Source organism: Solanum stenotomum, chromosome 8 (assembly GCF_019186545.1).
Source record: "Solanum stenotomum isolate F172 chromosome 8, ASM1918654v1, whole genome shotgun sequence".
In the NCBI taxonomy this organism is placed as follows: domain Eukaryota; kingdom Viridiplantae; phylum Streptophyta; class Magnoliopsida; order Solanales; family Solanaceae; genus Solanum; species Solanum stenotomum.
Window position 1 is genome coordinate 47,895,329 of NC_064289.1, and position 12,306 is coordinate 47,907,634.

Genomic DNA, 12,306 nt, shown 5'->3' on the forward strand with positions numbered 1-12,306 from the left:
ACCTTTCTGCGATCGTGGAGGGGTTGGCCTCAGCAACATAGAACACAACATAGAACAGAAAAAAACATCCAACTCAAAAATCATCGAATGGACTCTCAGGATTCGTTTGGAACACCATACTCATAAACCATATATACAACTAGACTATACTCGATGTTCCGGACAGAATGGAACCACCATCGAAATACGAATTTGAGGTCTTCTTGACCCGAAACTCGTGAAAGTCACACGAAATGAACACAATATTTAGACAGGCTAAATCAAGGTCGGGACCTTTGAAAATTCAACCAAGATCTCACTTAGAACTAAAATCATCCCCCAAATCCCATGGAACTCTCAAAATTCCGATCAGAGCATCCAAAACTCCCAATGTTGACCAAAGTCAACCCAATCACTAAAAATTTCACAAATTTCCAACTTAGGACCTCAAATTCTCAAAAGGATTCTAAATTTAATAATCACAACTCTATTAGTCTAATTTCCACATTTCAGAACGGATGGAATCGACGGAATTTCATTCCAACATTTGAACTCCAAAAGACACCGAAATCACTTTTTAAGAAATTTAGCCTTTTAAATTAAAAAACTTGCAAATTTCTCAACTTACCCTCAAAGTTTGAAACCAACTTTCAAAATTCAATCAAAAATGACTTGGGGGGGGGGGGTCGATATCAGGAGGGACTCAACGGTAATTTTATGAAAATTTTTTAAAATGACAAAATGTGTCATTACACGTATCTTCTAGATTCGAGTTGTGGATAGAAGTAGCCATAGTGTGTTGTGACTAGTTGTAGCCATGGTGTGTTGTGACTAGAGGTAGTCGTTGAAGCCTGTCATCTAGGGTTAGTTTGTATTGTGGACAGTTGGGATATTGTTTAGTTGACTTGTAATAGAGGTATTACAAATGGAAGGGATTAAGGGGTCGTTTGGTAGAGTGTATTAGAAGAAATAATGCATGCATTAACTTTGTATATTAGTAGTACCTTTTTGGTACACTATTTCAACTCGATTGTGTGTTGAGAGTGTACATGATTAAAGACCCAATTGCTCCTCAAAACCTTTTTTACATCTTTTTTACCATATATGTGGAGGGTATCTTTGTAAATACTATTTTCAAAAAAATGTTATGCACTGTGTGTTATTTTTAATACACCAAACCAAATAATACATAAGAAATAATGTAAGCATTTCTAATACACGCTATTTAGCATTTTTTGTATACACCCTACCAAACAACCCCAAGTATTTAATTCCTAGATTGTGAAAAAACTTATATTTTTTCTTTTAATTTTGCTCTTTCAATCAACACCTATTTGTGATTCATTTTGATGGACTATATTTACTTTTGGTGATTCTTCAGAGATCTCTTGAATTTCATGAGCACTAGCACTTAATTTTATTTCTGGAGAAGTAATTTGTGTCGTAGCAACAGAATAATGTGATGACTCTAATCCCTGCAGCTTGTTCTTTTTCTTCCTCTTCACTTCTGTGTGCCAATGCTTTATGGCTTGTGTTATGTGTTCTTCCAACAATGCACTTTTGAAATGTGAACCCATCTGGACAAAAGTTAAATAAATCATGAAATAGAACTTTTATATTATTATCAGGTCACATAATCGATGATATATCCTTAAGGATAGTATTATTATATATACATGCTTCAAGCTCTTAAAAAATTTGTTTCAACGTTGGAATAAAAGAAATCGTTTGTGATGCAACTTAATCAGTGGTGCACAAATAAAAGTCATCATAAAGTTTCATTATTGTTCCATGGGATAAGGCACAAGTACCCCTTTAGACTATGACCGAAATCTCAGTTTCACACCTTAACTAAACTAAGGTCCTATTACCCTTGAACCCATTTTTTTGTAATTTTGTACATCTTTTTGGTCTACGTGGCATCCAAACATCTCCCACGCGCCTCAACTACATAGAGTCACGAAGTGTGCCACATAAGTCAAAAGGCGTACAAAATTACAAAACAAATGAGTTCAGGAGGTAATAGGACCTTAGTTTAGTTAAAGTGTGTCTCTGATATTTCGATCATAATTTAGGGAGGTACTTATGTCTTATCTCTTGTTCCATCGATAAACCTATCAATCAATTAAATTAATTCTTAAATTTTCTAAAAGAAAAATCTTAATTAACTAAAATAGGTTTGTAAAGTGAATCAATTCATTATGGAAGTATGATTTATGGAGTACAAACCTGAGTAACAAGGGCATAGAGAGGCAAAGTAATGTAACTACAAAGTACTTGAACCATCAGCCTGCATGTCCCACATATGTGCAAAGAATTAGGATTCTTTTATTTTTGATCGATCGATCAAATATAATTGTGGACGCTCCAATATATAAGAATGTATATGATATGTTAAAAAATATTTGTAATAGTTGTATCTAATAATTAATCTATAACATTATATTATGTGATTATCTATTATGAGATATTACTATTTTAGTACAGATTTAATTATATGTTTAAGATAAATTAATCAAGTAGGTTTACTATGCTAGTTTATTCAAATTAGCGGTATAAACTATATTTAGAAAAAGTTCATTCAAATTATAAATATTCTTTGCAAAAGAAGGCTCAAACACAACTCCAACTTTAAACATTCTAAATAAAATACGTAATATTCAATTTTCATGATCAAACGCCTACTAGATCACCTAAAGACTAACTATATTGTCTCAAATAAATTATAATTCTATTTTGACAAAATGTCTCCTTTAGATACTAAAATATTAAGAGAAAATAATTCTGATAAAGAAATTAAGGAGGATGGAATTATGACTTACGCCAAAACTACCCTGACAACAATGATCTCCACATGCTCATGATAACAAGAGCTTATTCCAAATTGCCACTGAAATATTTATTTTTTTCACAAAAAAAAAAAAATAGAAAATGAGTTGTTAGTTTAATAATTAATTATAAGAACAAGTTATTCTACTTCTTGTTCAATTAGGGTAGAGATTTACCGTCACCCAAATAAAGAAGGCCAGTTCAAATGCATTCTACAATCAAGTCATGGAACACAAAGTAAATAGATAGGTGAGTTAATTGTTAGGGAGAAAAAAATGATACTTTATTTTTTTTATAAGCATATTGTAAAATAAAATGAAAAATTTAATTTTTATATATTGATAATATAAAACATATCTGAACGATCAAATAATTTAAAAGATAACTAATACTTGTTCTAACATAAGTAGTGAGATCAATAAATCAGAAAGTACGAGAAATTATCAGTAAAGGTGGAAAATAGGTCATAAAAATATAATTTATGCAATCTATTGAAAATTGGAAAAATTTATTTATTACTCAACTCATCTAATTAGCCTAATCTATTTCAGTCCATCTAAATTTGGATTGATATATATAGTCATATAATATTAGATATTAAAAAATTATAAATAACGAGCAAAAAAGTCATTTCAATTTAAGCATTTTTTTAAATTTGTTTCAAAAAATGTCTCTTTCTATATTTAATAAGTTTTCAATTATAAAATTGTACATAACAAGTCTAACAGGACAAAATTTAAAAGACCTCACATCTTTGATTAAAAACCACAAAATTCATAGTCTTTTTTTTTTTTAAACTTGTACCTGATAAAACTAAGATAGTACTTAAATTGGTAAAGATTAGGCAGGTTGAGCTATGATCCACTTTTAGCGCATTTCACACAAGTAATTTTTAACCTGTTTATTTATTAACTCAATTCATTTTAATTCGTCTAAATTTAACTCAATCCATCTATTTGACACCTCTAATTACGAAGAAGAGTTGAAGGGAGAAATTGCTTACTATGAAAAGGGTATAGTGGAGAAGGGTCAAAACAAATTGAGGTTGATTAAACCAAAATAGACTATCATTAGGTAGCACCAATGGGGATCCTATGATGACACTTTCTTGATTTTCCAATTGAAGAGCCATTTGGGCAACAATTGTCTCCAGCTTAGTCCCAATCACCAACACTGTCTATAAAATCAACCATTAGTAAATTTAATAATTTTTCGCTAAATAGAATTAGCAATGAATAAAATATATCACCAATATTTATTATTTATTTTTAGTGAAATTAAGAGTAGAATTTTGTATTTCCTTACTATGAGTGGGAGAAATGATACCCAAAGATAGATGTTCCAACCTGTATGAATTAATTATATATAAGGTGGAAAATTTGTCCAAGTATTAATTATTGATGGGCTAAATAATAATTATTAGTTACATACCATGGACGTCAACTAACAAGAAGATGACCACTATTAACCACATGAAAGGACTGTTCAAGTAAAAATAAATAAATAAGAGGAGATCTCAGTGTAGAGGTAACTAATTATTATTATGCAAGAGGTCTATATAAGATTTTGTATATATTAGTTTGACTGATTGTCATAATTTTTCTAGCAATTGATTTTTATTGGTTAAAATTTTACTTTAGATCACAATAATTGATTATTCGTCAGTTATCTAGATATAAAAGGAAGAAATTAATTCACAACTTTAAAAGTTGGAGTCGAAGCTTGTTATTAATTTATTACCTTATGCCAACGACGACTTTGAAATCATCCTCTAAAGATCGTTCAATGTACTTTTGAAAATTCAAGGCGTTGGTGGAAGGTAAATGTGCCTACACATTTTGATTGATTGAGTAAATAAAAAGAAAATACATACTTAGTGAGACAATATGGTTAATGATTTGATAATAATTGATCGCAATCAAATCTTTTTTGAGGACTTTCCGTTACATATGGACGACTGAATTGAATGAATCAAGAGTCTTATATACTATATAACAATCATTGTGATTTGATAAAATGTTAAGAGAACAATGTTTTTAACATAATCTTTAATCATCTTAAACATCTCACTTGGTTAAATATTTTAAACAATTTCAATTTATGAAAACGATTAATATTTAAAATCGAAGAAGAAGAAGGGAATACTGACCGTAATGAAGCCATGGCGTAATGTAAGATAGTCAGTTTTGGCTACTGAATGAAAGAATTGCCGCAGGAAACATTTCTGTCCCATTGGTAAAAATAATGGTATTAATGGTAAAATAGCAAAAAATACATAAAAAAAACACTCAAAATTAATACTCAAACCTAAGGGATCATTTTTGTCATTTTATTGTCCAAATCAGAAATATTAATACCCAAAATGCTTCTCTTTTTGCCTAATAAAATGTCAAATAAATAAATAAATTACACTTACAATCCAAAGCAGAGAAGAAGTGTTTGTAAACTTGTTCATGTGGCGTCGACCAAATGTGGTTTCTCTTGTAAATCTGAATCGATTAGGATCTAATGTATGGTTACATTTGATCATAAATGTATCAAAATTAGAATTCAACAATATAAATCAGATATGAATTATATTTAATCAAATCAAGAAGTCATTTTCTATTTTCAAACTTTGAAATACTAATATTTTAACGAGTTAATAGCTTAAAAGTTCATTCAACTTTTACAGTTTATCTAGCAAACTCATTAAACTTTGTTTTGTATCAATAAAATAGAGTTTTTGGCTAAAATCATCCTTGAAGTATGACCTAAACCTAAAGTACATCATTGTGTTATATACGTGAACAAAAAACATCCTTGCACTATCCAAAAAGTTGCAAGATTCATCCTTCTGTCTATTTTTAAAAAAAAAACTCACGCCACCAAAAAAAATGTGTCAAGTCAAATGAATATATGTACACATGGTTAAGCTAGTCAAGTTGGGTGATTTTTTCAATTTTTAGGTATTGAGGGTTTAAATCATACTCAAACAAAATATATTCAAATTCTAAATATTCTTTGTAAAAAATATGGCCAAATACAACTCCAATTTCAAAATTTTCAAATAAAGTAATTAGTATTAATTAATTTTAACAACAAAACACCTACATAATTTCACTAAATTTCCAGTATTTCTGTATATTGTATAAAATGTGAATTGCATTGTATATATAGTATATACGTACTATATATTATTTTTACTAAAGAAAATCTCTAAATAGTTGCACGTAATATTTTTAAAATTAATTTTTTTACATGATCTTTCTAACCATCGGAACCTACTGTATAAATATTTCAAAACTTATGTATTGTTGCAAGTCAATTTACTTGATGATGCAAAAACATATAAACTAACAACATACAAAATTTAAATTATGAGAATAAAATATTCATTTTCTATCCATATCCTTATTCTTTTTAGGTAACTTTGATCTTCTCATCGTGGCTAAGGCATGACCAAATTTTTAAAAAAAAATGTGTTCAATCAGTTTCTTAACAAAAATAGACTGAAGGATGATTCTTGTTATTTTTTGGATAGTATAAGGATATTTTTTGCTCACTTAGATAATATAAGGGTGTACATTAGATTTGAGTCATAATTGAGGGATGATTTTAGCCGAAAACTCCAATAAAATCACTCAGCTTAAACATAGATATCAATAAAATCACTAACTAGATTTGTCATTAAAACAAATCTAGCATAGCAAAATGAGAATTGCTTCTACTACTGCCTTCTCCATGTTGTTCTAGTTCTTATTGGCTTCTTAGTGAGTTTTCTTTAATTTTATTTATTTTTGGGCTTCATATTACATGGCATAAAAAAAAAAAAATTTTGGTCATGACATTTTTTTATTAATAAATTTAGTCGGATGATTTTATTGATATAAATATTTAAATTGAGTGATTTTAATAATATAAAATAAAATTTATTGACTTTCATAGATAAATTATTGATGTTCAATAACCTTTTGAGATATTAACTATATTTTAAATTGGAACTTTAATTTGTTGTAACATTCAACTACTAAGATGGTTCAACTACGATGATTCATAAATGAATTTCGACTCAATGACTTCGTGCAATCTAAACACGTGGGGGAAAAAACATCAACAAGACATTAAGAACAATGAAATGGGATAAAGAATGGATATAAAATAAAACACAATAAACATATATATATAGATATATCAAAAGTTATACTCTCTCTATCTCAATTAAAATCTTTTACTTTTCTACTTGATTGGTTTTAAAATTTGTATTTTTCTATATTTAGCAAGTTTTTTAATTTATAAATATTTTGACTAACCAACCAAATATATAACTTATTCAAAAATTTAAAGTTTTTTTAAAATTTTCGATCTGTCTTATTATAAGCAAGTAGAAGATTCATACCATTGGCTGCCATATATTCTATGGTCTTCGTCTCGTCCTCCCACCTTTTCCATCGTTTCATCTATTAATTAATCAAAAGAATATATATGATAAATAGATAGAAGTTTAAGTAAATATTAATACTTGTTAATAGTAATTACTTTGTATGTTTTAATTTATTTGTCTAATTTTAGTTTGACACGAAGTTTGATAAAATAAATAATATTTTAAATCTTTTGAATTTAAGAGCATGTTTGACATTGCTGATAAAAGTTGTTTATTTCTAGAAGTTTAAAATGATTTTTTTAAAATGACTTTGAAAAAAAGCAATTTGTGTTTGGCTAATTCATTTGAAAAGTGTTTTTGATAAACAAATTGTGTTTAGCTAATCTTTTTGAAAAAGTATTTTTGAGAGTCAAATTACGAAGAAGGGTAACTCTATTTTAAATATCTATTACATAAATTTTAATTAAAATGTACATATTCAAATTTCTGATCAATATTATACATACATAAATTAATTAATTAAATATTAAGATGATTATTTAAATATAATTAAAAATATCCAGCAAAATAAATTTAAAAATCATTCCACAAATTAAAACACTATATACGAATATTTACCACAAACATAAATAAAGTTTTTCATATTTTTAATCCTACAAAATTTTATTGTTACCTTTATTTCTAATTTTGTAAAATAAAACTAAAATAATATATAAAACATAAAACATAAAATATAAAATAATAATAATATATAAACATAAAATAAAATAAAAATTATTATATAAAAATAGAAAATATAAAATATTTTTTTTGAATGAAATTTTACCAAACTTATGAGATATGCTAATAAATTAATGAAGGATATATTGGTAAATATGTATATATGAAGGGGTATTTTAGTCTTCAAAAAAATAATTTTCTGCTTATGTTTCTGCTTTTTTTAAGAAGCAAAATTTTTAAGCTTCTTCCACACAACAGAAAAACTGTTTCAACTTCAATTTAAAAGAAGTTTTAAGGATTCGTCAAACATTCAATTTTTTGAAAAAAATATTTTATTTTTCAAAAAAACACTTTTAGGCTCCTAACAGTAATGTCAAACAGACTCTAAATTAGATAAAGATATTAGAATATATTAAAATATTCTTTAAATTTGTGATCTTAAATATATTAGAATTGAATTATCAAAAAAAAAATTGTTTGAAACAGATTTAAAAGTAAAGTAACATAAATAAATTGATACAGACAGATTTAGTAGCAATCAATATTAAAAATTAATTTGACAGCTGAATTAATCAACTGGTCCAGACAATTTAATGTATCGACCCATTAACTATAGTCCCAATTCCTAGCTCTTATTATTTTTATTTTTGGTTTTCATATCCCCTTATTTTGAGTTTTTTTTAATGGATATACTTGATTCACAAAATTTTCTTTTTAGAATTGTTCAAAATATTACTGACTCTAATTGTCTAAATTGATTGATTGAGATCGATTTCGCTATCTCTATATTTTTGCATGATCAATCAAAAGTTAAGAAAAACAAAATATATAAGATCAATGCAAATATCAACTTATTAAGAATTTGATCAAGTGTTCAAGAATGTATACCGTGTTGGTAAAATCTAAATCTACTCTATAACTATCTAATCTTTTTTTTTTTTCTTGTCTCCCCTATGATTACAAAGGAAAGTATGAGTTACAAAATAAAAATTGAAAATTGCAAAGCGCAATAACTAAAACATTTAATTCTTAGATATTGATTTTTCCAATTAATTGCAAAGTGCAATAACTAAGAAGAACAAATATTCTATATTAATATATGCGAATAGTATAAGAGTTAAAATACTTAATTTTAATATGTATAATGAGCATATATCCTTTGAATTTTTTTTAAAATAAAATTTATATATTTAAACATTACACAAAAAAATAGTATAACTAGACATAGCTAATGATTATTATTTTTTTTAGTTTGAAAAAATTATAATTATAATTTTAAAAAAAACTATATATTAGATTCTCTAAATAATAATATTTTCATGAGATGAAGGAGTATTATTTAGAAATAGTGTACCTTGGCTCTTCCTAAAGCCATTGTGACAACACTGTACACAATCTGCATGACTGCTAGCACAAATATGAAGTTGTTTAGCTGATTAATTCCACTTTGTGACATGAAAGAAGTCATCCCCTGGAAAATAATTATCAAATAATTTTTTTAAAAAAATATTAAAATAAGAAAGAGAACATGTTTATTCAAAAATTAAAACAATCAAAACATATACCATCTTTGTTATAATTTATATGTCATCGTTGGTATTAAGTCAATAGTCAAATTCTTTAATGTGTCGATTGTGAATTCAGACATGAAAATACTAAATTTTATTATACTACGTAAAATGTACTGTGTAAACTCATAAGAATTGACAATCAAAAATACATAAGAGTATATGAAAAATCATGATTTTTTTTTCTTTGACTCTCGAAATTTGGAAAGTGTCACATACTCTGGAGCCACAATGATCTTCTGAATTGATGCTTTTTGTAGAATCGAGTAGAACACGATTACAAGGAAGCATGGAGTTTGTTATTCTATTTGGTATGCATATTTTGGATATTGGCCTTTGTATTACTGCTAATAATAGAGATAAAAATCCTAGTTGCATCAACACTGCACATAAAAAACAAATTAAATGGTCAAAGAGTTTTATCAATTTCCATAATACATAAATTTTGTGTTTGATCAAGATTTAAAAAAAAATAAAAATTGAAAGCAATTACCATTACCTCTTTTAAGCTTTTTGAAAAAACAACTGATGTTACTATTAAAACAACTACTACTCATTTTCCAACTTAAATGCTTTAGTCAACACCCTGATAGTTGATACTCCAAATATAAAATAAAGATTTTGTAAAGAAAATATACACTTTTGTCTTTTCAAAAGTATGGCCAAACAGGGTAATAATCTCTACATTTAAGAAGTGGAATAAGTAATCTGAAAAATAAGATAGATGATCTAGTTCAACCGATTAAAATATTTGACGAATATATATATATTTTTTATACATAGATATCATCAAAAAAGTGATAGACTAAGAAACTTTTTCTTTATCTTGTCCACATTAAAAAAAAAAAAAGATGCAAAAAATTCTCTCACATAAATAGTCAATTTATTCACTTTTTGGAGTAAGCAAATTAAAGAAATGTAAAATTAGATATATGACCTGATTTGAGTTTCTCCACAGCTTCGAACAAAGCGGTCTTCCTATGCTTTTTGAGCCACTTCACCAACGTTGCAAATGCAAATTAAGTAACTCATAATTAAATCTCATATACTTTATATTATTTTCTTTTAAAAAATATTGTTAAATGTCTGTCAGATATCATCCAAACGTTATGTATATTTAGAGAATTCAACAATATTTTTAAAAGGATACGAGCAATATAAACTAAACTAAAATCTAAGTTGCTTACATGACAAAGAAGATGGATCAAGTGTTCAATGAAAATTCCAAGGAAAATAAAGATGAAGCATACAGTAGCCAGAGCCCAAGTTGGAGTGTTTAAAAGAGTGCGAGAAGGACTCGAACCGGATCCTCCTCCAGCCATATAGTTTTTGACGAAGCAAATCTTATCTTCGGTTTATTATAGGTAAAAGAGGTTGAATGAATCACAGACGGGGTTGAGTAGAAGAGATCAAACGACGACAAAGTCTAATTGGACATAGAAAAAATGATATTGAGATGTTGCAATTATTATCACAAAGATTTTCCCCACAATCTTGTAGAGGGGTTCATCACTTGGTTCGTAGTTTCTTGACTTAGGCTTCTAACTAAGTTTTTATTAATGGTCTAACCAATTGCTAGCACAAGTATTGTTTGCTTCCAGGAAGAATTCTAGAATTTCGTTTCTTTTCTAAATTTAGAAAAAAAATAACTACTTTAATTTAAAGAATGAAAATCATATGATACGTTGGAAAATTTTTATTTATTCTTGTAGAAAAAACAATACTAGTGAAGGTCTTATTATGGTTTTTTGACTGGGTTATGAGATGAGATATGACTGTCCCAGATAAAGGCATTTGAAGTAGTTGTTTTGCTGACTTTAACTTGAATTCCACAATTTGGAGGGAGTTGATTGACTAAAAATAGTATAATATAACACTTTATATAAATGGCTGACTTGCCAAGTATACCATGTATATTCTACCCCTATTCTATTTGTTTAGTAAATTCTATAAGTGATTTTGAACTTCTAATCGTCGCTCAAAAATTATTAAACTAGAGTCAAAATTTCTAGAAAGCCATTATTTTTTGTTTTTGGTTGTTTGATTTTGTATGCAAGGATTATAGTGTAAAATTCATCCAATCTTGCTTACACATGCAAACATAATTTCTCTTCTAGACTAAAATTAATGATCATAATAAAGAGAAGGGTTGAAAAAAGTGGATCATTAATTAATTTACAAATAGGTTTACAGATCAAAATCATCTAGACGAGTAAGAAATGGCAGCAGACAATAATATAATATTTAAGACACAGCTACCAATGACCACTTGTGATGTAGCTAGCTAACGTATTTTATCATCATTCCTAATGGCAGTGGCGTATGCAAGATTTTTTTAAACCGTATCAATATTTAAAAAGATTTCTAGCTAGCTCAAAATCTTGGTTATTCTACAATGTAAAAGTGTTTGTTTTTGAGCAAGATGCAACTTGTGTACTCATGTACATGATTCATTTGATTTGTCACCTTGTTTCTAAGTGATTTTTTTAATTAATTTATTTTTGTGTCAAATCTTAACGGTTAAATCGATAATGATCAATAACCGATATGTCAATATCTTAATGGTAGCATCTCTACAAATCGATAACCAATAAGTCAAACCGATACACAGTTCAAAACCAAACCGATACACAGTGCAAGAATAAGACTTTTAAGTCTTATATTTCTTTTTTAAAATTAAAGATGATTTAAGTCTTTGAACATGCATAATATTTTAAACCCCAGGTCATCAATGCTTAGATGTTTCAATCAGGAACTACTGAAGGAGATGATGAACAAATTTTGTGCAAATTTTTCTTTTAAAAAAATATGGTGCAAGGATTTGAAGCTTGATCTAATTAAAATTTA

General features: G+C 27.4%; 2 protein-coding genes across 3 annotated transcripts in view; both read right to left on the reverse strand.

Annotated features, from left to right (window-relative positions):
* Positions 1-12,306, reverse strand: part of LOC125872833 (ATP synthase subunit d, mitochondrial) — a 739,546-nt gene that overhangs the window by 44,600 nt on the left and 682,640 nt on the right. The gene's annotated exons all lie outside the window — the stretch shown is intronic.
* On the reverse strand, positions 1,135-10,957 carry LOC125872827 (MLO-like protein 3). Of its 2 annotated transcripts, XM_049553623.1 has the most exons (15): positions 10,647-10,957; positions 10,397-10,454; positions 9,679-9,842; positions 9,246-9,362; positions 7,187-7,247; positions 5,225-5,313; positions 4,958-5,032; positions 4,549-4,637; positions 4,240-4,289; positions 4,114-4,154; positions 3,812-3,985; positions 2,985-3,020; positions 2,802-2,869; positions 2,209-2,269; positions 1,135-1,556 (listed from the first exon to the last, which is right to left on the reverse strand). In XM_049553623.1, exons 1-15 carry the CDS (start codon positions 10,779-10,781, stop codon positions 1,299-1,301), a joined length of 1,476 nt encoding a protein of 491 aa, XP_049409580.1. In that variant the 5' UTR covers positions 10,782-10,957; the 3' UTR covers positions 1,135-1,298. The 2 variants fall into 2 exon arrangements, with proteins under 2 accessions (XP_049409580.1, XP_049409581.1); XM_049553624.1 differs by lacking the exon at positions 4,240-4,289 and having other exon boundaries at positions 3,812-3,981.

Excerpts from the sequence above, each read along its gene's own strand:
- LOC125872827 (XM_049553623.1), bottom strand. The coding sequence starts at position 10,781 with ATGGCTGGAGGAGGATCCGGTTCGAGTCCTTCTCGCACTCTTTTAAAC. Across the intron at positions 10,455-10,646 it reads TGATCCATCTTCTTTGTCAT|TGGCTCAAAAAGCATAGGAA; the intron begins GTAAGCAACTTA and ends ACGTTGGTGAAG. Across the intron at positions 5,314-7,186 it reads AGAATATATGGCAGCCAATG|ATCCTAATCGATTCAGATTT; the intron begins GTATGAATCTTC and ends ACCATACATTAG.